Source organism: Falco cherrug, chromosome 18 (assembly GCF_023634085.1).
Source record: "Falco cherrug isolate bFalChe1 chromosome 18, bFalChe1.pri, whole genome shotgun sequence".
NCBI lineage: Eukaryota > Metazoa > Chordata > Aves > Falconiformes > Falconidae > Falco > Falco cherrug.
The window spans coordinates 2,002,345-2,029,065 of record NC_073714.1 but is presented as its reverse complement, the minus strand read 5'-3'; the positions used below and the strand labels follow the sequence as shown (position 1 = coordinate 2,029,065).

The following is a 26,721-nucleotide window of genomic DNA, read 5'->3' as shown; positions in this document are numbered from 1 at the left end:
GAGCGGGGCGGCGGCGGGCGCGGAGCCGGAGCCCGGGGCCGGGGCCATGCGGCGGGCGGCCGCGCTGGTGCTGCTGGCGGCGGCGCTGAGCGGCGGAGCCGCGGCGCGGAGCTGCCCCGCGCAGAGCCTGGGCTGCAAGTGTGCGGCCGAGCGGCCCAAGGCGCCCGGCGGCCCCGCCGCGCCCCGCCGCAGGGTGGTCTGCAGCGGCGGGGGGCTCCCGGCGCCGCCCGAGCCGCGCCTGCTGCCCGACGGCACCGCCACGCTGTGAGTACCGCGCCCCGGGCATCGCCCCCGCCCCACGCCCCGGAGCAGGGCATTGCCCCCGGACCCCAGCATCGCTCCCCGGCCCCGGGTACCGCTCCCCCGGGTACAGCTCCCCGGTCCCGTGGCATCGCTCCCCGGGCATGGCCCCGCACCCCCAGGTTGCCCCGGCCGGGAGCCTGCTGCAGCTTGAGAGGGCTGGGAGCCCACGCGTGGGTCACACCGAGTCCACCCCGTGCCACTTGGTGGCCCCGGGGGAGTGGGAGCAGCGGGGGGACCCCCGCATCGCTCTGTGCCGGTGTGTATCGCTTGGCCGCTGTCTGGGGCTGTGTTCCCACGGGCGGGCAGGTGCTGGGGGGGACTGGGGGCACGGGGTGAAGGCCGGCAGCGTCGGGGAGCCCAGCTCAGACAGGACCCCGCTGTCCCCACGGTGTGACAGCGGGACAGGTTTAAAGTGTGGATGCGAGCTGGAAATCCAGGAAACGAGCTCCTTCTCCATGCTTCCCTCCACAGCATTTGCTGTCGGAGTGCTGGGGGAGGATGTTTTTGTTTGAAAGTGACTGTTCTCCCTGGAAATATTTGCTGAACAGAGATCAGGAGCCGTAAACGGGTCTTGGGTTTGTGCAAAGCATCTAAAGCTTCCTCCAAGCTTCCTCCAAGCTTCCTCGTGCCCTCGGTGCTGGGGAGGGTTGGGGTTTCAGCCAGCACGCCTGCTCGCTGCAGCAGCGGGTTGCAGGGTTTATTTATAACTCTGGAGGAGACGTTTGAATTAAAATCTGGTTTTGAGGGCAGGGCGGCAGCGCTGTGCTGGAGGGAACATCGCTTTTGCCCAGAGTGCTGTCCCAGGAGGTTGGCCATGCCTGCCTGCCCACGCAAGTGTGCTCATGGCCTTGGTTCTCCTCCTCCTGCTCCTCGGGTGGGTTTTGTTGGGTGCTGTGGAGGACTGGGGCTGCGCAGGACTGGGCTGTGGGCTGCCGTGCTCCTCACCCGGTCTGCTCTCACGTGCTTGAACCCGCTCAGTCGCGTTGCTGCTCATGTGCTGGAGTCACTGCTATTTCTAAGCATCTCTTGGTTCCCCGTGTGCTGTGCCGCTCGCTGCGAAGGGTCTTAGTTTTGGGGTGACAATGTTGTTAAAATGGGGTGGCTGCAATGCTGCCATCCCCCATGTGGAGTGTGGCTGTGACACAGCCTGCGCTGTGTGGGTGCCACGAGCAGGGTCTGAAGTGTGATGGTCATATTAAAAGCATGAATCAAACCAGAGTAGCAGCACCAACGTGTGTCCTGGGCTCCCCTTGGTGGGGGCTGCAGGGCTGGTGGAGGCTGGGCCCTCCAGTCGCACTTATCCCTTGGGTGGGCTTTACTCTTCGTTTCTTTCCTCCTTCAGTCCTTTCTTGTATGTCAGCCCCTTGCAAATACTTGTAGGGATGCTTGAGTCCTCTGTCAATTTGTATTTGGGAAAAACGTCTGGTTAGTTGCCTGCTCTGGTGCTTTCTCCAGCGTGAGCGAGTGTAACTGCAACGTTGAGCACAAGTCGAGCCCCATGCAGCCCTGAGCTGGCGGAGCAGCCAAGGTGGGCTGTGCCTGGTGGGACAGGGGAGTTTGGAGCAGTCTGTGCTGGGGCCGGCTCCTTGGAGAGGCTAGAATGACCGTGCAGAAGCATTAGGGCATTACACGATCCCACTAAAACGTGACATGAAACCTACAGGCGTAGGCAGAAACCTACAAATATGCGGTGACCCTGGGCTCTGCTCTCGCGCAGTAAACATGATTTATTCTAAACCCTTTCCAGATGGAACAATCAAAACCAGAGGCTCCAGCTTCGGGAGCGTCTCCTGGAACCGCTGGGGTGTGGGCAGGGAGCGGAGGAGGCAGCAGGGCCCGGGCACGTGGCAAGGGCTGCACGTGCCTCGGGGGACACCCCGCTGTGGACAACCACATTTTGAGCCCAGCGGGTGAGCTGGTTCTGAGCAGGGCTCCATGGCGTGCCCCGGGGATGCTCAGGTCCCCGCTGTGCCCCAGGGATGCTCAGGTCCCCGCTGTGCCCCAGGGATGCTCAGCATCACCGTTGCCCCAGTCGCAGGAAACGTATGGTGTGTTTTGTGCAGAGCAACGGCTTAAAAGCAGAGCCTGTTCCAGTCTTCGTCCGGGCCGCCGGGGAAGCAGGCATGCGTTAGCGCTAACACTGTGCGTGGGGGAGGCTCTTCCAGAAGCTGCCGGTGCAGGAGGGCTGCTGCCTCCGCCACCGCTCCGGCCGCCCGGGCGATGGCTGGGGACACGCGGGTGGCAGGAGGAGGTCGGGCAGCCGGAGGGGGTCTGCCACCGTGTGGGTCTCTCACCCTGGCTCTCATTTGGCTTTTTCCCACACTCTTGGTTTACTTCTTTATTTATCTTTAATTATTAGGCCTGCGCTAAGGAATCCTAGGCTGCATCCGCGGCAGCTGCTGCTTATTTACCCCCTGTGCCTGAGAAATGCTTGCTGGCATCGCAGCCTGCAGAGGGGCAGAGCAGGGGACAGGGGTGGCGGCGGCGCTGGGGACCTGCCCTGCAGCCAGCACTGGGCTCAGCCACGGTGTCCCGGGGGACGTGGCGGTTTCTCACAGGGAGCCGTCTGCCGGAGCCATGGCTCCCTTCCTCCTCCCTCGGCCCCTCGAAGGGATCAGGGATCGCTGCTTTGGGAGGGAGCCGAGGCAGTGGCCACAGATGTGGAGCTGCAGGAATTAACTCCATGTGGGGAAGCCGCGGTGGCAGGGAACAGCCCCGGCGTGGCCACGGGTGCTGGGAACCAGTGGTCGTGCTCCGTCCTGGTGGTGGGTGTGATGCCAGGGGCTGTGGTGCTGGAGCTCCTGGAGCTCTGGGATGGTGGTGGGACAGGGGGATGGAGCGCTTTGGTTCTTGCCTAAATATCCACAGCCATCCCAGCCGCATCCCGACGGTCTTTGGTCCTAGTTGAGAACCTCGTGCCGTGGGGAGACCTGCGGCTGGCGGGCACGGAGTGGCCTGCCAGGACCGGGGCAGGCAGAAGCACTGCCTTCAGTGCGGAGCAGGCGCAGGGAGCCAGCACGGGGACACGCGTGGGGTCTGGCAAGCAGGATGATGCTCATAGGGATGTGACAGCCCCATGCAAGCCCAGCAGATGCTACGAAGCATGTGCTCTCTGACACCTGCACCGTTTTATACCTAGAGGTTAATTCTTGGCCCCGGCTCATTGTGGGGAGGAAGGAGCGATGCCAGCCTTAATGCGTGGGGTTGTTACCCCTCTTTAACTCGTAGCCCTGCAGAGCTCGCCTGGCTGCAGCTGTCCCAGCAGAGCTTGCACCGACGCAGCCTGGGGTCTTCCCCAGCCTCTCCATCATGATCCAGCTTCCCAGGACTGTGGTCTTCCCATGGCTTGAGGTCAGGGATTTGGCACCTCTTGGGGACATCCCTGCAGCATGGCTGCGAGGTGCCGGGGCTCTGCAGACGTGTAGTAACAAGGCTTTAATTCCCTCCCCCTCCAGCTGACCCCTGTGCTAATCGCCTAATGGAAAAAGCACTGTATCCCTAACGAGACCCAGATAGCCGCGCCGGCCGTGGCCAGCCCCACTGTCACACGGGCGGGAGCCCAAACCTCTTCCAGATGTGGAATCCCCACACAGGCCTCATTTATGTGCACAGCTTGATTGCACTGAAATTACAGATTGTCTGCAGGGAATAGAGGGCTTTGACTTATGACCAATTTCCAGTTCTACTTGAACTCCCCTCTCCAAGGCTGGTTTGTCCTGGGCCCTGCAGATGGTTTCTTTCTCAAACCTTTTTCAGCTTTCTATTTGTTATTTATTAGGCTGCGGCTCCGGCAGGTTTGGTTTTTCTGGGGGCTGTGGGGTCACAGTGCTGCCCGGTGCATCGGAGCATCCCGGCTCTGCTGCCCCGTGCTGGCTCTGGAGGTTTCGCCCTCTCTCCGGGGCTTATTTTTCCTGTGCTAACAAAAGCATAGGGTTGGAACAATAATTTTCACCATCCGAAATAGCCCGGCGTGACGTGAGGCTGGAGGCAACGCCCCAGGGCACATCGTGGGGAGGGGAAGAGCTACCCACCCCTCACCCCCCCCACCCCGTGCCCAAACAAAGTGGGAGGGGGGAGCCCCCTGCCAGCTCCGGGGGTCTCCAGCCCTGTTGGGCTGGAAGCTGCAAGGTCCCCCCCGGGATGCTGCCACCTCCAGAGCCCCTCCTGGTGCCGGAGCCCTTGGCCACCTCTTGCCAGCTCCGGGGCCCCTCTTTTCCTAAAACCCCTCTGCAAACCAGCGAGCTGTGCTTGGGGCGCAGCCTGCACCATATCTGCTGCGAGCATATGCTTTGAATTAATGCACTTGGAGAGCAAAGCATAGCGAGCCTCCCCACCCCCACAGCCCCCCCCCCCCCCCCTTATTAACCTCTGCGCCGCTGCCTTTCCCCTGCTGCCCGTGCTGAGGAGCCACCGTCTCCCCGCGTCCTTTTTTGGTTGGGTCCAGAGGAAGTTTATTGTTTCAGCAGCCCAGTTTCTGGAGCCCTTATTTATCCAAGTGGATTCCAGCACGCTTGAAAAAACAATCTTGTTTTTTTCGCTTTTGGCTCCTCTTTTTGAGATGAAAAAAAGGAAGGAGAAGGGATGGCTCCATCTCCCTGCCTGCAGCCTCGTGGGGTCTGAGCCCCGAGGACAGCCCTGTGCGGCTGGGTGGGAGCAAGGGTGCTGCACCCCTTCCAAGGCTGTATCCCCCTGGGATGGGAGGATGCTCCCTGGGGGGCTCCTGCGCGGCCACCCCCATCCCCACCACACATCCCCCTATCGTTTCCGTTTGACTCGACGCTCTGGTCCTTAATCCCTGCATTGTCCAGAGAGACTTTTCCAGCCATCGCTCAATTAGCCGATTATTGTCCCAGCAGCAGGGCTGTCCCTGGCAGGCGACGGGAGCCACCCGCCTGCCCACGCACTGTGATACCAGAGGGTCTCGGGCTGACTGGGTGGGCTGCAGGCACCGTTTTGGTTGGGAGGATGCTCTTGGGCGTGAGGGTGGTTAGGCACCAAGGGCTGGGGGTGTGCACGGGGTCCCCAGCCCTTCCCACCGCCCTGTGCTGGGCACATCGCTCCAAGCCTGGGGCAGGGGGTACCTCTTGCCGGGACATGTCCAGTGCTGCTGAGGTGAGGAGTCCCAGCCTGGGCTGGAGCCAAGGCACAGCCGAGCAGCGGCTCTGGAGGAGCACAGCTGTGCTTTCATGGCCTGCCAAGCCTGCGGATGGCTGGGACATGGGGGCACCACATCCCCTCCGCACCCCCAGCCCCACACAGACCTCAGGGAGTATCCGGAGAGCTGCCACGACCCCAGACCGGCATGCTCCCCAGCCTGCCGGCAGCAACAGCCACCTTGGCCACGGCGAGCCAGGGCGATTGCGGGGCAGCTGCGGGGTTTGCGTCCAGCCCCCCATCCCCTTTCCCCCCCCAGTCGATCTCCCCTCCCAGCTGAGAACAAGAACAGGGGCAGCCCTTGGGCTCTGAAATCCAGCCAAGGGGTTCAGGTCCGGTCCCACGTGCCGAGGACTGGGTCCTAATGAGGGGTCCTGTTGCCCCAGTGGGGCTTGGGGGCTGCTCGACTGTGACCCCCCTGTGCTGGGCTGGGATGGCCTCTCAGGGACACTTATTTTGTTGTATTTTAGGGTTTCTCAGTAAATTTTCTGTAAGGGGATAGTGCCAGAGACCTGCACACGGCTCTGCTGCCTGCGGACGCACGGGAACGGAAAGTCCCGTGGAGCCTGATGAGAACTTCCTGGAAAAAAAACAAAACAGAAAAATTTTTGGAACAAAATATCCATAAAACTAGAGAAAACAAAATATAACCGTGTTTGAGGATGTGAGTTGTAACAGGGGAACGTGACCCGGCTGGCTTCTACAAGGCAGGGAAAAGAGGAGCCAGGATCACTACCCAGAAAACGTTTTATGAGGGAGAGAACTTTCAGTCAAGTCGTTGCTGTCCGTGCAGTTTTGGTGTGCCAAACACTCCTTTTGGTCGGGGACCTCTTTTCCTTAAGGAAAGGCAAACCAGACTCCAAGCATGGCACGGGTGGGCAGTGCCGGTGGCTCAGGGTGCCCCCGCGTCATGTCAGGGTCCCAGCCATTCCTGCGCTCCCCAATGGCTGGTCCCAAGGGGCTGGTGGCTCCAGGGGTGGCTTTCCCCTGAATCCCACGAGGAGGGCACCCTGTGGCTGCTTTCCCGGCCGTCGGCGGGTGGGTTGCTGGCCCGGCTGCCTGGCTGCAGATCACAGGGGAGGCTGATCCCATCGGGGCGCGGGATGCTGCCTTTTAAGGCGGGGAGCGCTGGTTTTATGGCAGAGATGCAGATGGTCCCAGGGGTCTGCGAACAAAGCGAGCATCCCCGGCACCGGGGCTCAGTCCTGGGGGGTGGCAGGGGACTGCGCTCCCAGCTGGGTGCAGCTCTCCAGCACTGGCCTCCGGTGCAGGCAGCTGCCTGCTCTCTGCCCACTGTGCTGGTGGCACGTCTGTGGTTGTATCCCTCTGCCCTGGGAGGCTCCAGCATGGCCGGGTCCAGCTCGCCCAGGGTGCCTGGCTCATCTCTGCCCAGAGGCTGCATGTGTCCTTGGTCATGCCACGGACCCCCTGGCACTGTGGGCCGGGAGGTCTGAGACCGGGGTCTCATGCAGTTCTCCATTTTCTGCGCTTGCAGCTCATGCAGCCCCAAGGGCTGTTGTGGCAGGGTCCATCATGCTTCCCTGAGGCAGGGGGTTCTGCTTGCCCTAGCTCTAGCAGGGAGCCCCCGAGGTCCCCCCATGCGCGCGCAGCCTGCGAAGGCTTTGCCGGGTTGTGAAATCTGCTGCTGCTGGAATTAAAACCTTCTGGAGCCATTGGGGCCAGCATGGCCTTGAGCAACAGTCCCTGCCGGCACTGTGATGGGGAATCGAGGTGCGCCGTGGGGCTGCCGTGCCCCAGAGCCGGGGAGCAATGCGGGAAGCATCCCTGCTGCCCCCAGCTCCGGGCAGGGTCCCAGGGCTGCTGTTGGCCAGCACCAGTGCTTGGTGCTGAGGTGAGCCCAGCCCTGCCAAAGCGTGGTCCCCGCAGGGAGGAAAGGGTGGGATGTGGCCCTGGCTGCGGCAGCTCCAGCCGTCGGCGTGTGGAAGCAATTTGCAGGCTGTCGGGGCTGCCGGACGCTTCCGATCCCTGCTGCCAGCCGGGTCGCAGGGCCCCGCGGCCACGGCGGTGCCCGGTGGCAGCTCCTCATTAGCACAGGATGCGGCCCAGGACGGGGGTGCTGCATCGCCTGCCCCCCTCCCCACCAGCCACCCCCGCTGCAGCGCAGCCCCCGTGCGGGGTCCCGATCCTGCCCGCTGCTGGGGCAGCCCCGGCGCGGGAGCCTGGCCAGGGAGAGCCGAGCGATGCCGACGGGTGCTGCAGGCCGGTGTTGGAGGGGATGGAGCTCTGCAGCACACAGCCACCATTCAGCCCGGCGGCAGAGCCCGCCCGTGTGTAAACAGCCCCGGCTCCGGCCCTCAATGAGCCCTTTTTTCCCCTCGCCTCGCCCCTGGCCAGGGCTCCAGGGTGCCCTCTCGGCCCCCGCTGCTGCCTGCCCCCACTCTGCTTTTGGGTCACGTTTGCCAGCGGGAACGTTGCCGGTGCCCACGCGTCCGCCTGGGAGTTCCAGGGAAGCACCTCTGGTCCCCAGAGCCATCTCCTGTCCCCAGGCTGGGGTCTGGCTCTGCTAATTGCTACTGATGTGCTTTAATGAGCTCCTGGCTGAATTGTCGGATGCTTGTGCCCCCCTCCCTCTCCTGTCACCTCACAAGGGCCCCTTTGGTCAGGAAAGCTCTTTATTTTGGGATAAAATCCCAGTGCTGGGAGGCCCCCAGGATGGCTGCAATGCAGTGACTGGAGGGGATCAGGCTGGTGGGGGGCAAGAGCTGGGGTGCCGCGGGGTCCTCACCTGGCTGCAGGTCCTCAGGGTGCCTCTCGGTGCAGTTGCTGGGCTGGGGATCTCATTGCCCACACATGCAGCTCCTTACACCCAGGCCAAGGTACAGGAGCGACACCCCAAGAGCCAGCACGGTCCCAGGCGCCTCCATCCTGGTGCTGCCATACACATGGACCATGGCATGGCATCCCAACACAGGTGTCACATCCCATGTCCCCACCTGGCCATGCAAGCCTGTCCTTGGGACTTCACCATCACCACCTCAGCGGCACAACTGGGGCTGCCGCTTCTTGCCATCCCTGTTCCCCCTCCAGCCCCGCAGGTCGCCGGGACATGGACCTCCTGCCCAGCAGGTTGAGTAACAGGGCTGCCTTTCCCTCTGCTCTTCCCACAGGCTGCTGAGTAACAACAAGATCACCGTGCTGGAGAATGGCTCTTTCTTCGGGCTGTGGGCTCTGGAGAAGCTGTGAGTGCCCGGTGGGCGGCTGGGGGGTCGGGGCTGGAGGGGCGCACAGCAGCGCGGTGCCGGCAGGGCTTCCATGGGTGTGAGTGGGGCCGGTGCTGGCAGCACTGCACAGGTCCTGCTCCTGATGCCGCTGCCGGCTGCTGCGGCAGGGCCGGCACTGGGGCACAGGGTTTGCTGCTGGCACCCACGGCATCCCAGGGACCCCGGGAGCTGTGCCGGGGCAGGAGGCACCGGGGGGGCCACGCTCTGTGAGGGCCGGTATGAAAAGCAACATTGTCCCCCCGAACAAAGTCAACTTTCTTATCTCTTCATGAAAGGCATCTCTATGGAGGGAGCTGTAATAAGGGGAGATTTATGGCCCCCATATGGGTTTGATCTGTAGGTATGCAGGAATGGGGACCAGCGCACTGAGGGGGTTTTGTTCCCCACCACGGCCCCGTGAGGGTCTCACGCATTCCTGGGCTGAGCGGGCTCCCGCTGCGGGATGCTGCCCCGTTGGGATGGTGGCCCAGCTGCTGGTGGGCCTCTGCGCTGGGCATCCTCTGCGGCACGTGGTGCTGGCACCAGGGCCGCAGTTGTGGGGTCCCCTGCCACTGGGCGGTGGGTCCCTGCCCCGCAGCGCCTGGCCTGGTGTTTTCCCACAGGGCATGGCTCTGGATGCAGAGGGGCAGGGGGCGGGTGGCAGGGGCAGCAGGGAGGTGCGGGCAGCAGAGGATGCAGGCAGGGCAGGCAGCACACAGGGCTTGGGGACCCACCAGGGCAGGTGCTGCCAGTGCCACCCTGCAGCCGCACCACTGCATCTGGTCAGTGGCGGGTCTGAGGAGGGTTAGAGCCCTGCCAGGGGTTTGGCACAGCCCCACAACAATGGCCCTACCGGCTGGGGGGCTCGCAGGGGCTCCCCAGGGGCAGCGGGACCCACACCACCTGCATTTCATTAGCCCCAACAAGGAAGCGTTTATTAACGTGGGTCTTGTTCGAGTTACAGTGTGTGCACCTGCCCCAGTCTGCAGCGGAGCCCAGCTGCTCCGGAGGCAATGGGGGCTGCAGGGCAGGGGGTGCACAGTGCCCGCTCGTGGCATCGCTCTGGAGCATGCAGCGCCCAGTGGGTGCCATCCTCTGGGCAGCACTGGGGGCACAGTGCTGTGCGTGGGGTACACGGTGTCGAGCGGGGTGCACAGCACTGCAGTTGGGGTGCGTGGCGCTGCGGTGTGGCACAGGCATGCCAGAGCGTTCAGTGCCTGGTGCTGGGGCTGGTTTGGGATTTTAAAGGCGTGGAAGTCCCTGAGGGGCGGTTTTCGGGGTGAGCAGGAAGCAGTCACCCTGGGGACCCTGAGTCCCTGCAGTCCCGCTTGGCTGAGTCCTCCCAACACGGTTCCAAGGCGTGGGGTCACCTCCTCCTGCTCCCAGCTCCGAGCTCTCATTAACGGGAGGGATTAACATGCACACGGGCAGGGAGCAGCTGGGGCCGCCGCGGGTGCCGCGCTCCCAGGAATGGCTGCATCAGAGCTGGGGGGCTGGCACCTTAGGGGGGACCATGGCTTTGTAGCCCCCAGGGTCCCTGGAAAAGTCTCTGTGCTCTGGGAGCGCTGTCACCCCATGTCACCTCCCGCTCACCTCTGCTGTGCCGAAACTGTGCGCGGGTTGGAGAGGGAGCACCAGCACGTCGGGGGGGGTCCGTGGGCAGCGCTCCCCCATCCCGGGCCAGCCAGCATCGCGCTGTGCCGCGCCTGATTGCTCTCGACATGAGCCGTAATTGTTTTCATCGGGTCGGTTTGGGGCCGCGGTGCAGACGTGCCCCATGGAGGGACAGTGCTGGCACGGTGGGGACATGGTGGGGGCTGCGGAGCCCCTTGCTTCTTGTCCTGGGGCTCATGGGGTCCCTGCCTGCCCAGCATGGGTGCTTTGGTGACCCAACAAGAAGGGGGGAAACCTGTTCCCAGGGTCTCAGTGGTGTGCAGGGTGCCCCCACGGACCACCACCCCTCCAGGCTTGCAGCTTGGCATTTCTGGTGATTTGTAGCGGCGTAATGAGATTAATGAGTCTGAGCAGGACCGGTATGCAGCCAGGGCGGCCACGCTCATTAGCGCAGCCCCGCTTGGGAACGTCCTGCCCTCCACTGGGGCCAGTGCCCCCCCCTTGGGTCTGTGGGCTGCCACGGGGCTCATCCGGGTGACAGTGGCGGCGATGGAGTCTGTCCACCAGGCTGCGGTGGGTGCTTGTGTGCACAGGGGTGCTTGTGTGGCCGTGGGCTCAGCCCCGGGGTGCTGGGCTCCTTGCGGCCGCACCGGGCTGGATCAGACCCTCTGTGCCAGGGTTTGCTGCATGCATTGCAGCTCGCTGCTTCAGGGAAGGAGGCGGTTGGTTTGCAGTGTCCCCATGTGCACATGGTGGCAGGGGGGTCCCCATGTACATGTGGCAGTGGGGGGTCCTCATGCACACGTGGCGCTGGGCCGCTGCTGGCTCTCGTGCCTGCAGCATGTCACCCTACCGGGGCAGGGGGAGGAGGGGGCTCGGCACCGGCGGAAACGCAAAGGCAAACAACCGCAGTGCGGAGAGAAGAGCCTTATCATAAATCAGCAGCAGCAGCCCCGGGCCCCTGGCCAGCGGGGAGGAAGTGACTGAGCGAGGAAGGCTCCCCGCAGCGCCAGGCGTGGGCTGGCCGTGCGCCCCCGGGGCTCAGCATGGTCCCCGGTGGGTCCCATCCCTGGCCAGTGGTCCCTGGAAGCCCCCAGCCCCAGCTGCAAGCCGGCCAGAGCCTGTGGCGCTGAGTTTTGGCAGTTGATGTTTCGGTTGCTGCGGGCTGTGCGAGGGGTGTGTGCCAGGGGGTGTCTGAGGGGATGGGGGTCCTTGGGATCTCTGGCTGGGCCCTGGCAGGGAGCGGGGCTGGGGCTGGTGGTCGCCATTGGTGTGTCTGGGTGGGTGTTTGTGGGGCGGCTGCTGGTGCGGTGGGTGACGGTGCAGGTGACGGTGCAGGTGACGGTGCAGGTGAGCGGAGCTGTTCCTTCAGCACCGGCGCTCACCTGGCCCCAGTGCACCCCTGCCCGCACCCTGCCCGCACCCTGCCCGCACCCCCTGTCGGGGCACCCGGCCATCGGAGCTGCCAGGACACCTTTTCCCTGTTGAGGGAGGCCGGCATGGGCAGTTGGTGCAGCAGCCAAGCGGGGCTGGGATGATGCTGGCCCAGAAGGCATCACATCGTGTTTCCCTTCCCTGGGGTCCACCACAGGGCCGTGTCCCCCTGCCGCGAGCCCTGCCCATTTGGGGTCAGCAGGGGACCTGTAGAAGTCACTGGAGTGAGTTTTGGTCTGGGAGCAAAGCACGTCCATGTGTTTGCAGTGTGCAGGCAGCGCCGCCCGGGTTCCCTCTCCCTGCGTGGCCCCTCGTGTCTCACCGGTGCGACCCCCATGCCTGCCTGCACCCCCAGATCTGCCGGAAGGGTTTGCACTGCTCCCCCGTCCTGCGCACCAGCTTGTGGCCTTCAGACGGGGGCTGTGGTTCATGGGTGTCCCCAGGGCCGCACGTGGAGCAGCAGGCGATCCGGCAATGAGCACCGTGGAGACTGCTATAAATAAACGCGGCATTGCCATATGGATCCCATTTCCTCTCCCGGCCAGCGTCAGTGCTCGGCAGGAACCACCTCGCCGGTCCCAGGGCTGGATGGAGCGGCCGATGCCACCGGCGCACCCCACCGTGCCAGCAGCCACCCCACACCCCACACCGGCACACGCCTCTGATTAGATACGTGCCTCCAATCAGGCTAATAACCCAAATGAGCTTCCTGAGGGCTGCAAAGCCCTTCTGGGGCCGTGCTGGCAATTGCGATGTGCTCTTATCCCGCATGCAGGAGATAACCCACCGGGATGTGGCTGCTCCAGAAACAATGTACAGGAGGGGACGGTGGCCACCACCAGCGTGCATGGGCATGCGATGCTCCACAGCGCGCCAGGGCGTGCAGAGGGGCTGGCATCCCCCCGTGAGCAGCAGGGAGCCTCACACCTTCCCTGCGCCCTTTGGAGAGATAACGAGCGAGCGGGAAATGGGATGGAAAGCTGCTAATGAGGCTCTTGCAGGGGAGTTTCCAGCACCTGGGGCGGCTGAGGAACCCATGCGTGGGAGATGGGAGCTGGGGGTGGATCGGGGTGCGCTCATGCCCTCGGCCCCACAGCGCTGTGTCTCCTGCAGACAAGGCTCCCCCCAAGCTCTGTGTCTGTCTCCCTGCAGGGACCTGAAGAACAACCTGATCAGCACGGTCCAGCCGGGCGCCTTCCTTGGCCTCCCCGAGCTGAAACGTCTGTAAGTGCCAGTGCAGCCCCCGCAGGGAGCCTGGGACCAGCCCAGGGGGGAGCGGGGACAGCGGGGCGTCCCCAGCCCTGATGGCACCTCCGCTTGCCTTGCAGGGACCTCTCCAACAACCGCATTGGGTGCCTGAGTGCCAGCGTCTTCCAGGGGCTCCCCAACCTGCTCAGGCTGTAAGTAGCTCCCTGGGGATGCCCTGGCCAGCCCTGTTCCCTGGCTTACAAGGAGCCCCCGGGGCTGTCCCCTGCCCTGGGGCATCGCTGGCAGTTTTGCATCCCAAGGCTCTCCCTATGCCACATCCCAAGGATGCCACCTACCCTTTGCCTCCGCCCAGTGTGGGGGCTCGTCAGGCTGTGGCTACCCCATGCCCACCCTCGGCAGGTGGAGTGTGCAGGCACAGCGAGGGGCCTGGGAGGTGTTCCCTCTCCCAGCAGGTCCCCGGTCCCCTCCACGCCACCCTTCTCTCCTGTCCTGCAGGAACATGTCTGGGAACATCTTCTCCAGCCTCCCGCCCGGTGTCTTCAACGAGCTCCCCTCCCTGAAAGTCGTGTGAGTTTGTGCCCCAGGATTTCAACAGCCAGGGGGGCCCTGCCAGAGGGTCTCGGGGCTGATGGCATGACCCCGCGGGCACCCTGTGACACCAGCCCTTGCAGGGACTTTGCCACTGAGTACCTGACGTGCGACTGCAACCTGCGCTGGGTGCTGCCCTGGGCTCGCAACCGCTCGGCGCAGATCTCGGAGCGGACGGCGTGCGTCTACCCCCGGCACCTCCACGCCTTCCCACTGCGCAGCGCGCGGGAGAGCCAGCTCCGCTGCGGTGAGCCGGGGCCGGGGCGGGGGCGGCGGCGGCAGGTGGGGGCGCGGGCTCACCCGGCCGGCTGTGTCCCCCGCAGCGGGCGCCCCGGAGCTGCACACCCACCACCTCATCCCATCGCTGCGCCAGGTGGTTTTCCAGGGCGACCGGCTGCCCTTCCAGTGCACCGCCACCTACTTGGACAACAGCACCCAGATCCGATGGTACCACAACCGTGAGCCGGTGGAGGAGGACGAGCAGACGGGTGTCATCGTGGAGGAGAGCCTGATCCATGACTGCACCTTCATCACCAGGTTGGCGATGGGGACAAGGATGGAGATGGGGAAGGGACAGAGATGGGAACAGGGATGCGATGGAGATAGAGATGGGGACAGGGATGGAGATGGGATGAGGAGGACAGGGATGGAGATGAGATGGGGATGTAGATGAGATGGGGACATAATGGGGATGGGGATGGAGATGAGGTGGGGATGATGGTGGAAACAACACGAGGATGGGGACAGGCACTCATGGCCACAGGGCTTGCTGGTTTTTGGGTACCAAGTGCCATGGGTGGGATGCCAAATGTGAGCACCTTCTGTGCTTGGTGGTGTGTGTCCTCATGCCCCCAAGCTTGAGGGACCGCTGTGGCGGGTTCCCGTGGGGCAGGCCTTCCGTGCCAGCCTGTCCCCTCTGCCCACAGCGAGCTCATCCTCTCCAACATCCACATCTCTGCCAACGGCGAGTGGGAGTGTGCCGTCTCCACCTCCCAGGGCAACGTCAGCAAGAAGGTGGAGATCGTGGTGCTGGAGACCTCCGCATCCTACTGCCCTGCTGAGCGGGTCACCAACAACCGCGGGGACTTCAGGTAGGGGCCAGCAGTGGTGTGGCCATGGGCCAGGTGCCACGTCAGGACAGGGAGTGCACGTGGTGTGTGCCACGTACAGCGTGAGCGGTGTGTGCCGGGGCGGGGGGCTCGCCGCAGGTGACCGGCAGTCTGGTAGCGATTAGCGGCCGCAGGGAGCACGAGCTCTTTTGAAGGGCTTCCCGTGCCGGCGGCGCAGCCTGGCTCCAGCAGCAGAGGTGTTGGAATTTCTCTGGCACGAGACAAAAGGCTCCGGGCGCCCGCCGTAACCCCGGTGGGGCCGTTATGAATATAAATTACTGGTACAGTCAATGTGGCTTAAATTAGTGGTGCCCCTCCATCGCCCACTGCTTTCCTCTGTGCTGTGCTAAGCCGAGTGGGATTTGGGATTGGAGGGGGCAGCGGCAGCTTTTTGGGGAGCATCACCCCCGGTCCCTGCAGAGCCAAGGGGGGGCAGGGGCTTGTTGCGGGGGTTTGGGGGCTGCGGTGCCCATGGGCTGTGGCGTGGTGCTGGGTGGGGTCTGCACGGGGAGAGCAGGCTGGGGAGGGGGCTGCTGGTGGCAGGTGCCCCATGGTCACCATGTGCCTGCGCCCGCAGGTGGCCCCGCACCCTGGCAGGCATCACCGCCTACCAGCCCTGCCTGCAGTACCCCTTCGCCACGGGGCCGGCGGGCGCAGGTGCGGCGGCGGAGAAGCAGGCATGGCGGCGCTGCGACCGCGCCGGGCGCTGGGAGGAGGGTGACTACTCCCACTGCCTCTACACCAATGACATCACCCGCGTCCTCTACACCTTTGTGCTGGTGAGCCGGGGACCGGGGGGGCTCAGCTGTGCCCAGGGGGCTGGTGCAGCCGGTGACCGTCACCCCACCGTGGCCGTGCCGCTCTGCAGATGCCCATCAATGCCTCCAATGCCCTGACCCTGGCTCACCAGCTCCGCGTCTACACGGCCGAGGCAGCCAACTTCTCGGACATGGTTGATGTCCTCTACGTGGCACAAATGATAGAGAAATTTATCGGCTACGTGGACCAGATCAAGCAGGTAACGAGCGCTGCTCCTGTCTCCTGGTTGCCCCAGCCCTGCTGGGTGTTTTTGCGGTGGAAAAGCATGAATTGGGGTGTTTGCTGCTGGGGACAGCAGTAGCTCTTTGTGGAGCCGCTCACTGTCCTCGCAGCTGACGGACGTGATTGTGGAGATGGCCAGCAACATCATGCTGGTGGACGACCACATCCTGTGGATGTCGCAGAAGGAGGAGAAGGCTTGCACCAGCATCGTCCGCTCCCTGGAGAAAATTGCTGCCCACACGCTCAGCAGCAACTCCCAGCACATGGCGGTGGTGAGTGGGGGGCAAAGGGGGGGCTGCCTGGAGGTGGGGGGCTGAAGAGGGAGGAGGAGCGGTTGGGTTGGCTTTCTGCTTGTGCTAGGGGGTCTCTGCCCACGCTGGGTCTCTCTGGCCATTGCCAGGGATCTCTCTGGCCATGCCGGGGGTCTCTCTGGCCATGCTGGGGGTCTCTGGCCACACTAGACGTCTCTGCCCAGGCTGGGAGTCTCTCTGGAAGTGCCAGGGGTCTCTGCCCATGCCGGGGGTCTCTGGCCATGCCAGGGCTGATGCCCTGCGGTGCTGTGCCTGGCAGAACTCACGCAACATCGCCTTCGAGGCGTACGTGGTGAAGCCTGAGAGCTACGTGGGGCTGAGCTGCGTGGCTTTCCAGCGGCAGGACGGGGTCCCCGCCGGGCGTCCCCCTCCAGCCGAGCGGGGGGCCGAGCCCATGCCCGACCAGCAGCTGAGGCTGCGCTGCACCACGGGACGCCCCAACGTCTCCCTGACCAGCTTCCACATCAAGGTACGGGTACGCCAGGGGCCGGGCAGGTGCTGGGGTGGGCTCAGCCCCTGCTCACCAGTGACCGTCTGCCCGCAGAACAGCATCGCCCTGGCCTCCATCCAGCTGCCACCCAGCCTCTTCGCCAGCCCCGTCCCGGCTGCGCCGCTGGCCGACTGCAAGCTCCAGCTGCTGGTCTTCCGCAATGGCAAGCTCTTCTGCAGCACCGGCAACTCCTCCCGCTTGGCTGATGACGGCAAACGCCGCAGTGTGGCCACACCAGTCATCTATGCCGGGACCTGTAAGGGCTGCATGTCTGGGGGGCTTGGGGTGCCCTGTGTGGGGCTTTTCTTGGGGGATGGAGCTCCGTGGGGCTCCCTGGGGTGTTGCCCTGGTGCTCCTGCAGTGCAAAGCCATCCCTGGGGGTCCTCGGGGAGGTGGCAACGTGCCCATGGGATGCAGTGTGGGGGTCCCCCGTGTCCAGCCCCTTTTGGGGTGCAGGTGGAGGGGTGGCTCATGTCCTGCTGACCAGGTTTCTCCGTTGCTGCAGATGGCTGCGGAGTGGGAAACCTGTCAGAGCCGGTGGCCGTGTCACTGCGGCACCCTGGGGAGGGTGCAGACCCAGTGGCCGCATACTGGAACTTCGAGGTGCTGGAGGGCATGGGGGGCTGGAGCGCCGAGGGCTGCCAGCTGGCCGCCCGCGAGCCCAACGTCACCTCCCTGCACTGCCGGCACCTCAGCAACGTGGCTGTGCTCATGGTAGGTGGGGTGAGCAATGGGTTGGGGTCCTTGCCCGAGGGGTGCGGAGCCTGGGGGCTGCGGGCAGGTGGTGCGGAGGGATGGGGACGGGTGGTGCAGGGCCTGACGGGCTGTGCTGGGCTGCGCAGGAGCTGAGCGGTTTCCCCAGCGAGGCGCGAGGTGCCGTGGAGGTGCTGCACCCGGCCATGTACACCTGCACGGCCATCCTGCTGCTCTGCCTCTTCACCACCATCATCACCTACATCGTCAACCACGGGTGAGCGGGCACCTTGGCGCTGGCCTCGGCTGCGCGGTGGCTGGAGGGGCTGCACCTGGGTGGTGTCTCCGGGCAGCTGGAGCAGCTTATGTGTACACTTACGTGTACGGCTTCTCTGTCAGGCCTGCTCCGTTGCCTGGCTGGGGCAGGCTGTGTCAGAGCATCCCTCCGGAGCAGCGGAGGCAGGATGGGTGCTGCGGGAGCTGTGGCTCTCGCGTGCTGTAAATAACTGTCCTGCTCGGGGCTGGGCAGGAGCTCATGGGTGCCCGCTGTGCCTCTCTCCCAGCACCATTCTCATCCCGCGGAAGGGCTGGCACATGCTGCTTAACCTCTGCTTCCACATCGCCATGACGGCCGCCGTCTTTGCCGGAGGCATCACCCTCACCGGCTACCTGATTGTGTGCCAAGCGGTAGGTACCGGGGGCGAGGGGAGGGCCCCTGCGCCCTGCTGCCGCCCCCAGGGCCGCTGAGCCTGGCACAGTGAGGTGTCACCCTGCCAAGACCCACAGGATGGTGACGGCGGGGACGCAGCCGTGCCTGCAGCACCCGCCTGCCCACCCATTGCCCCTCTCCTGCAGGTCGGCATCATCCTGCACTACTCCTCCCTCTCCACCCTGCTGTGGATGGCAGTGAAGGCCAGAGTGCTCTACAAGGAGGCGACCTGGAAGGCACCGCAGCAGCCAGATGGGGACATGTCCCAGCCAGCCCCCAGCCCCATGCTACGGTACAAACACCCCTTCCCCGTGGGGGGAACGGGGAGCTGGGGGGGCTTCCTCTGCCCTACAAGCCCGTCCTGCCCGTGGCTGTGCCGAGGGCTCACTGCAGGCGTGCGGTGACAGTGTCTCCCCCATGCAGGTTCTACTTGATCGCTGGTGGGATCCCCCTCATCATCTGCGGGATCACGGCGGCCGTCAACATCCACAACTACCATGACAACAACCCATAGTAAGTGCCTCTGCTCAACCGTGCCATCCTCCCCAAACGGGCAGCCTCCCTTCACCGGGGCATGGGAACTGGCAGCACCAGGACTCTGGGCAAGCTGGGGAAAGACTGGTGAGATTTGTCCCAAAAGTATCCATATGTTGGGGAAAAACCCCAGCCAGGCAGCCAGCAGGCCTCCGCAGAGCCCGTGCCATTGCGGCCAGGGTGCTGAGCATCGCAGCACCACAACACATGCGCAGGCACCCGGGTCTGCTCATCAGCGCTCCTTTCCTCCCGCACAGCTGCTGGCTGGTGTGGCGGCCCAGCCTGGGGGCTTTCTACGTCCCTGTGGCTTTCATCTTGCTTGTCACCTGGATTTACTTCCTCTGCGCCGGGCTCAGCCTCCAGTGCCGACCGTCACGCCGGAAAGATGTCCCCGAGCCACTGGAGCCACCGCCGCAGCTGGGGGGTGCCAGTGACCTCCTGACAGACTCCGGGTCCATCTCCGTCACGCTGAACTCGGGGCCACCCTGCCCTGAGACAGATGGCATCTACTCTCTGCAGGTGCAATTCTGGGCGCTGGTGACCACCCACGCCTTGTACATCGCCCTGTGGACATTCGGCGCCATGGCCGTGTCCCAGCGCTGGTACCTGAACATTGTCTTCAGCTGCCTCTACGGCGTCACCGCCGTGGCGCTGGGACTCTTCATCTTCATCCACCACTGCATCCGGCGCCGGGACGTCCTCAGCTCCTGGTTCTCCTGCTGCCCCTCCTACAGGAACGCGCTGCCCATGCAGGCGTACGTCCACCCTGGGCTGGTGCCGGAGGATGGCTCGCAGGTCTTCATCGGCTGCGACCCGGAGGCGGCTCGCTCCAGTGCCTCCTCCTCCTCACCCAGCAGCGCCGGCTCGGCCGGGGGCCGCTGCAAGCTCACCAACCTGCAGGTAGCCCAGAGCCAGGCGGACGCACACCCAGCCACCTGCCCGGAGCCGGACACCGCCGACAGCAGGACGGCCAGTGCTGGCAGGCACACCAGCAACCTCCACGGCCGCAGGAACCACCGCGGCAGAACTAAGCAGTGCCGGGACGGGAAGCACCACCGCTTGAAAATGCTGCGGGGCCCCTCCTCGGAGCATCCCTCCAGCGAGAGCGGGAGCCTCCACAACAGCCACTCTGAGAGCTATCACAGCAGCAGGAACAGCCCCAGCAGCAGTGGCCGCGGGGGGCCGCGGGCCCCCCAGGACGGGGAGATGGCACCCAGCCACTCAGAAGGCAGCGACGGTGGACGGCGGGCACCCGACTTCGCCGAGGCTCGCCGGAGGAGCGCCAGCAGGGACAACCTGCGGCAAGCCAGCGCAGCTGAGAAGGAGGCGAAGCGCCGGTCCTACCCACTCAACGTGGCCAGCCACAACGGCGGCCTCAAGGGCAGCAAGTACGACGTCAACCTGGCCAGTGCCGACAGCGTGGCCGGCATGAAGACAGGCCTCTGGAAGAGCGAAACCACCGTGTAAAGGTGGGGAAGGACTGGATGGCCACAGCGCCGCAGCATTTTCCTTCGGGAGCCGTGGCTGGAGCCGCTCGGGGCAGCCGTGAGGTGACACTGTGGGAATCACCACGTGCACTAGTGGGGCTGGGCGGCACGGCTGGGGGCTCCAGCTCACCCCGGGTGGAGGGTGATGCCAGGCCCACCCATCCCCCCGAGGAGGGTCAAAGCTTCCCGCAGCGGTGCCGGGGCCCCCAGGCGAAAGGCAATCCTTGCTCTCCAGCAGCCTGAATTGCAGCTGTACCTTAACGGCTCCTGCATGTCACTTGAGACTGATCCTAAATACTATTTTATAATATACAGAGGAAACAAATGTCTATTTTTCAAAGCTATATTATTGAATGTATATATGTATAGACAGATCAGTAAGTGATGAGAGTGCCTCGTTACCGACCAGTGTTCTCCAGGAGCGGGTGCTTTGGCAATAGCCCGCTCGTGCCACGACTGCAATACTCCCGCTGAGGGGACCACACCAAGTGCCCTTTATGTACAGGCACCGTAGCACCGATGTTCGTGCGACCCCAGCCTGAGCAAGCTGCTGCTGGGCAAGCCAGAGAGCAGCTTCTCCGTCTGGAATGTTTTTACATGCAAAAGTTTTTATCCGTTTGTGTTAAGATGCCAGCGTTTAGCCCCGTGGGTTAGGCGGCTGCCAAAGCAAAAGCCATATTGCGAAGCAAGCACAAGGTAAAAGGAGCCTCAGCTCCAAGGTGAGGTGATTGTCTGCACTGTGTTAATGCCAGACACTAAAATCCCAGCCAGGAAAGGCTCCCAAGCCCTCGGAGGCATAAGCTATGCAATGGGGTGGGCTGGCGGAGCTGTGCCGCTGCCAGAGCCGAGACTGACCCTTTCTGCCAAAGCACCAAAGAGCCGAGCCATGGGCTGAGACCCAAAGCAGGCCCTTGTCCTCAGCCCAGGGATGCGCACTCAGAAAGTACCTGGGTTTGCTCTTAGGAAGGTGGAGAAACCCCCCACCCCCAGCTACTGGCCTTGCACTCGTGTAAGATGAGAGGAAAGCACCAGGGAGCAGGGGCCATCCCTGGTAAAGTGGGAGATAGATGACAATTAATTAGGGAACTTCCTTGGGCAGTTCACATGATGCATTCAAAGGGCTGGAACTTGGATAAGCACTTATTTTTCCCACTTTAAAAACAAGTCTCCCCCCTTTTTTTCTAGCATGCAGGTAAAACAGCCATGCTGCAGACAGCAGCAGGGTCTGGGAGCCATCCCCTGCCAGATCTCGAAGGTTTCCCAAAAGGAGAGGAGGCTGCTTACCTTGGAGCCGGGCAAGGAGCACCCCATCCCTATGCTGGTACAGGGCAGCACACTGGACCCGGGCTGTATTGCACCCCTTGTCCAGCACTGAGCCCAGCTGACGCCAACCCCAGCCCTAAAAGTAATGGTGGGATGGGAGCCTGCTACCTCCCCTGCCCTTCCCAGCCTCCCTGGGCCTCCATTTTCTCCTGCGTGCAAATGAGTTTAATTAATAATATAGCTACCTCCCAAGGGGTTGCGAGGACCAGGCAGGAACGGGGAGCCAGAAGCCGGTGGAAGGAAAAGCACTTAGCAGATCTGTCTCACCTTCAGCCACCCTTGGGGAACCCTCACCCCGCAGGGCTGGGGCACCCCAGGGTGTAACACGGTTCTGCCTCTCCCTGCCTGCCTCCACGTCTCTGCCGACCGATGGCTTAAGCCATGCTTCATCGCGCCTGGTATTTAATAAATTTAAATCCTTATTGTCAATATCACAGCCTACACGGTCTTGCTGATGCTGAGTTGTTATATACGCTTGCTGCACTGTGACAGTATTATATAAAAAGCTTTGTATTATTACACTTTTTTTTTTTTGTCTGTTTACATTACAAGCAAATGACATATCAACAGAGAGCTTCTTGCAATATACGTGGGGGAGGGAGGGGAAAGTATGCCAAAGAAATGTCTTTAAAGGGGTCTTCTTGCATTTTTATATAAATAGAATGTTTCTAGCAGATATGTTTTGTTTAATATATTAAAGATTTGCCAGTCTGCCAAGATCTACTGTTATTCCTCACAGAATTTGCACTCAAATACAACAGATCGCCAGGCACGGAGAGGGCACCGCCTCACTGAGCGAGCCACGCTGCCGAGAACAACCAGCAGCACTGGCCACACACAGCCCAAAGCCTTTGCCACCCTACCCAGCAGCCTCACATCCCTTAGTTAACTGAGACAGGTTAGTTTTCTCTCAGCAAATTAACATTCTCCTTGACCCTCACAAAGCCATTCTGCCCAAGGAGGAGAAGCACAAGAAGGTGAGACCACCCCAGAAAAGCCGGAGCAACACCACAGAAAACCAGCATCAGCGAAGGTGCTGGAGCCCTTCCCCCAGGCGTCAGCACCTTGCTGTACAGCCACGGGCTCAATGGACTCGCGTGTGATGCTTTCCTGCAACACCGGGACACACCGAAACATGTTCTACCAGAGGCTGCAATGGGAAAGAATCCAGAAGCCAGCCCTGGCACGGGTGCTTTCATTTCTAACAGAAGCGTAACACAACCCAAAACACCACAAAAAGCCCCATTTTGGTCCAGAACATGAAAGAGGACATAGCCCGCTCCCCCGGGCAACTGTCCCTGCAGTGTCATGGCTCTGTCACCGAGGGGTTTCACACTTTTGGTCCCACAGTCCCTGCAGCCCTGGTGTCTTCGGCAGCACCGTCCTTTGCAAGGCGCCAGAGACGAGCATCTTCACAGCCAGGCCTTGGCCTTCCTGAAGGCCCGGATCTCCTCCGGGCCCCGCAGGTACTGCTCGATTTCGCTGTCGGAGATGGGCTCGTCGCCAGTGATGGCAGAGTCTGAAGCGCTCAGGGCTGCCGTCCGCAGTCTCTTCCTTGGATTGATAAGGCAGGGCGGCAGCAAGGGCCTCGGGCTGCCCTCACACTGGCGTTTCCTTTCCAAGGGACAGCCCTCCTCCTGCACTGCCCCGCCTGCTGCTGCAGGAGAGCCGGCGGTCCCCTTGCCCAGGGACCCCTCGCCCAGGGACCCCTTGCCTGGGTCTGAGGCATGCTGCTCCTCGTCCTCCAGGGAGAAGGCATTTTTCAGCAGGAAAATTCGGTGTTGCAGCAGGTCCCCAATGTGCTTGACCACAGTTTTCTTGTCCATGTTAAACATCCTCAGCCAGGCGAGCTGGGAGGCCATTCTCAGGAGGATGTCGAGAAGCTCCTTCAGCCGCAGGTGCGCCGGTGGCGGCAGATCAACGCCCGCCAGCTTGCAGAACCTTGCGAAGGTGCAGGCAAGGCGGGCGGCAGGCTGCAGTGACTGCCACGACAGGAAAGCCGCAGCCATGACGATGGGAACAGGGTGCCGGCCGGTGACCAGCCACGTCTCGCTGGCCAGCTCCACAATCTGCATTGTGCGGGTGACCATCGTCTCCTTGTCTTCCACAAACGGGGCAGGGATGTCGGTCGCGTGCTGGAACAGCCGAAAGCTGGAAGAGCAAAGAGAATGTTGTTAGTGTCGTGGTTTAACCCTGGCCAGCAACCAAGCACCACGCAGCCGCTCACTCGCTCCCCTCTCAGTGGGATGCAGGAGAATTGGGGAAAAGGTAAAACTTGTGGGCTGAGGTAAGGACAGGGGGGTTTATACATATATATATATATATATAAAATGATTATAATAACAACAACAACTATAATGAAAAGGAGAGAGAAAGAGAGAGGAATAAAACCCAAACGGAAAAACAAAAACCCCAGGTGATGCACAATCTGCTCACCCCCTGCTGAGCGATGCCCAGCCTGGCCCCCAGCAGTGACTGGCCGGCCCCAGCCAACTCCCCCTGGTTCATACGCTGAGCGTGAGGGTCTGTGGTATGGAATATCCCTTTGGCTAGTTCAGGTCAGCTGTCCCAGCCGTGTCCCCTCCCGATTCCCCATGTCCCTCCAGCCCTCTCACTGACGGGGTCCAAGAAACTAGAAAGCCCTTGACTTAGTATTGACATCGCCCAGCAAGGACCAAACCCATCAGTGTGCTCTCAGCGTTGCGCTCACACCAAACCCAAAGCGCAGCACCGCACCAGCTACAAGGAGAGAAATAACTCTCACCCAGCCAAAGCCGGGCCAGGGAAGCCACATCACACAGCACCGCAGTAATCCAGCTTGACACGGGAGCTGGCTGCAGTAAGAGCAAACATACCCTGCGACGGGCTTCTGCTCGTGTTACCTAGTGCCTCACTGCCCTCTCCAAACTGAGGAGAAAGGGGCAGAAAGAGAAGAGTCACAGCCCAGATTGTGACAAGGGAGGCAAAAAAGCCGTCACGGTCTGTACAAACCCTAGCACAGAGGCGAGCCGTTCCACCCAGCAAACACCGCTCCAGCTGACCTCCACCCCCGGGCTACCCTGTTGTACTATGATCGCTGGATGGAGCAAGAACCTGGTTAAGTTTGTCATTCAAGGGACAACAAATTGTACTCCCAGATCACAAACTTTAGATGCTGCTGCACCAGTACTGCCACCCAGCCCAGTGGTAGATGTGCCCCCCTTAGCACGCAAGACCACGAATGGACCAAGGGAACACTCTTCCAGATGATCTGGTTTTGCCTTAGTGCACTCAGCAACGTGCCTGTGTAACAGCACAGGTCACCCTCTCTGTCCTTGTGGACTTCTGCCCTGGCCACAGCTGCGTTTCAGCAGCTTTTCCACCCACCAGTGTCCAACACAGGACTCTGAAATGGCTGAAAGAGGCTCAGTTACCTGTTCAGGTGTGTCTTCACCAGGTCTGCCAGGCTCAGGGCCGGCACAGACAGCCCAAGCTCTTTCTGAAGGCTCAGGTAGACACTGGCAAACAGCTCCTGCTTCGCATAAAGGAGAGAGCAGATTGTCCCCATCATCAAGGGCCAGTTGTGCTGTCGACAAGTCACAAAGACGCAGCAGCCCCCCAGGAGCTCCTTCTTCTCCAGACTGACCAGGTGGAAGGAGGGGTGCTGGAGAGCTCTCTGGAAGTATGACACTGCCGTTTCCTCAAACACCGTTGGGAGCTGGAGGACTTTACAGAGATCCTGGACCCGCTTGATCCCTGTGAGAAGACACTGCCCTTAAAGATCAGCTCAAGCACCTTCTGATACATACCTCTCCTCAATGTCACAGCACAGCCAGCCTTCACCCAGCCCCAGGAAAAGGTGCGAGAGCAGCTCAGCTCCGGCAGCAGGAGAACGTCTCCCATGTCCCTCAGTGCAGGTGAGACAGTTTGCTGAAGGCCGGCAACAGCTGGATGCAGAGCTAACTGCCTTCTCCATGGTCTACGGCCAGCTCCCAAGGCTCTGACCATGTTGGAGTGCACCGGGAACACATTAAACAGCTGGGAGAAGCAGCTGGAGGGGACAGGTGCGAAGGCAGGCGGACAGCATGCTCTCACCTCGCTGCAGGCAGCGGCTCAGCTGCTCCTTCTGGCCGGTGCTCTGGGAATACGCCACCTCTGAAAAACAGCCACTGTTAGAGCCAGGAGCCCCACAGAGGCCTTTAGAGTAGAAAGACCCCTAAGACCCCCGAGCTCAGCTGTACTGGGCCTGGAGGCAGCCGGAAAAGTGCTGCTGGCCCAGCCCCACAGGGAAAAGCCGTGCTGCTTGGCCAGGGGACTTGGCCAGGGGACGTGGCCGGTGCAATCCCGGCAGCGCTGCACAGCCCCCTACGGCCCCCCACATACCCCTGTGGTCCCGCACAGCCCTCCCCGGCCCTACACAGACGCCCCCCCACACACACAGAGTCCCCCCACGGCGCCGCACATCCCCCCCACGGCCTTGCATAGCCCTCCACATCCCCCCAACAGTCTCCCACAGCCCCCCCCGGCTCCCCCCATTCCCGCGCAGCCTCCCACAGGCCCCCAGAACTCCCTCACATCCCCTCAAAGCCCCCTACGGCCCCCGCACATCCCCGGGCCGGGCCCCCCCGCACCTCGCAGGTGCTCCTCCTCGGTGTAGGTGGTGGTGAGCAGCCCCTCGGCCAGGACGCAGCCGCAGGCGGCGCAGACCAGCTGCTGCTGCGCGTAATGCGCGTCCTCCACCAGCGCCGCCGACCCGCAGGCGGGGCAGCTTCCCCGCGCCGCCATGGCCGAGCCGCGCCGCCCGCCCCGCAGCCCGCCTATCACCGCGCCGCCCGCCCATCGCCGCCCCACCCACCCCGCAGCCTGCCAATCGCCGCGCCGCCCGCCCGTCGCCGCCCCGCCCACCCCGCAGCCCGCCTATCGCCGCGCCGCTCGCGGTCCGTCCCGCCGCCCGGACCCCGCAGGCCGCGTTCCCGCGTTCCGGGCGCCGCCGCGTTCCCCCGGCCAGTTCCCGCTTGCCCCCGCTTCTACCGCCGCCTCCAGGCCCGGGGCGGGTGCTGAGCGGCTCCTCGGCGCTTCAATCTGTCGGGAGCGGCCCTGAGGCCGGCCTCCGGTTCTGTTCACGGGGCAGGGGGTCCCGCACCGCGTTGTCTGCTCCCCGGCGCTGCCAGCTCCACCTCGGGGGCCCGAAGGCCCGTTCTGGCATTTCAGCTGGTTGCCCCAGATCTCAGCATTGTGGCCCCCAGAGCCACGGCAGGACCCGCTGAGGGCCGCAGCTGGGGGCTCTCCACCCCAAAGGCCTCTGCAGCGGCTGCTCCTCAGAGGCAGCCTGTTCCCAGAGCCCCGGCCCAGGTCCTTTACTCCTCGCCCCTCCAAAATGGCTCTCCAACATGGCAGCGCCTTGGGACAGAGCATGGAGAAGGCAGTTAGCTCTGCATCCACTGGTGCCCAGCTCGGCAGAGAGCCAGGGTGAATGCCAAAGCCACAGCCCGTGTCCCCCCGGGGTGCATCGGCCGCAGCTC

The 26,721-nt window shown here is 63.0% G+C and overlaps 2 protein-coding genes across 3 annotated transcripts; one reads left to right on the top strand and one right to left on the bottom strand.

Annotated features, from left to right (window-relative positions):
* ADGRA2 (adhesion G protein-coupled receptor A2) lies at window positions 1-21,651 on the top strand. The gene is made up of 19 exons (XM_055696192.1): window positions 1-264; window positions 8,586-8,657; window positions 12,879-12,950; window positions 13,055-13,126; window positions 13,431-13,502; window positions 13,607-13,770; window positions 13,847-14,060; window positions 14,450-14,614; window positions 15,210-15,411; window positions 15,501-15,650; window positions 15,784-15,945; window positions 16,244-16,453; window positions 16,529-16,730; window positions 16,980-17,188; window positions 17,317-17,444; window positions 17,731-17,854; window positions 18,023-18,168; window positions 18,300-18,389; window positions 18,668-21,651. The coding sequence occupies exons 1-19, from the start codon at window positions 47-49 to the stop codon at window positions 19,875-19,877; spliced, it is 3,882 nt and encodes a 1,293-aa protein (XP_055552167.1). The 5' UTR covers window positions 1-46; the 3' UTR covers window positions 19,878-21,651.
* A 748-nt stretch (window positions 21,652-22,399) lies between these two features.
* Window positions 22,400-26,016, bottom strand: BRF2 (BRF2 RNA polymerase III transcription initiation factor subunit). 2 transcript variants are annotated; one of them, XM_055696194.1, is made up of 5 exons: window positions 25,831-26,016; window positions 25,295-25,354; window positions 24,846-24,955; window positions 24,634-24,731; window positions 22,400-23,371 (listed from the first exon to the last, which is right to left on the bottom strand). In XM_055696194.1, exons 1-5 carry the CDS (start codon window positions 25,982-25,984, stop codon window positions 22,633-22,635), a joined length of 1,161 nt encoding a protein of 386 aa, XP_055552169.1. In that variant the 5' UTR covers window positions 25,985-26,016; the 3' UTR covers window positions 22,400-22,632. The 2 variants fall into 2 exon arrangements, with proteins under 2 accessions (XP_055552169.1, XP_055552168.1); XM_055696193.1 differs by having other exon boundaries at window positions 24,634-24,955.
* Window positions 26,017-26,721: the final 705 nt, after the last annotated feature.

What these genes read in the sequence shown, in the direction of transcription:
- ADGRA2 (XM_055696192.1), top strand. Translation starts at nt 47, where the DNA reads ATGCGGCGGGCGGCCGCGCTGGTGCTGCTGGCGGCGGCGCTGAGCGGC. An exon ending in ACCTACATCGTCAACCACGG is followed by an intron (nt 17,445 to 17,730) that starts GTGAGCGGGCAC and finishes CCTCTCTCCCAG; the next exon opens with CACCATTCTCATCCCGCGGA. An exon ending in TACCATGACAACAACCCATA is followed by an intron (nt 18,390 to 18,667) that starts GTAAGTGCCTCT and finishes CCTCCCGCACAG; the next exon opens with CTGCTGGCTGGTGTGGCGGC.
- BRF2 (XM_055696193.1), bottom strand. Translation starts at nt 25,984, where the DNA reads ATGGCGGCGCGGGGAAGCTGCCCCGCCTGCGGGTCGGCGGCGCTGGTG. An exon ending in GAGCCGCTGCCTGCAGCGAG is followed by an intron (nt 24,956 to 25,294) that starts GTGAGAGCATGC and finishes GTCTTCTCACAG; the next exon opens with GGATCAAGCGGGTCCAGGAT. An exon ending in GTGAAGACACACCTGAACAG is followed by an intron (nt 23,372 to 24,633) that starts GTAACTGAGCCT and finishes TTGCTCTTCCAG; the next exon opens with CTTTCGGCTGTTCCAGCACG.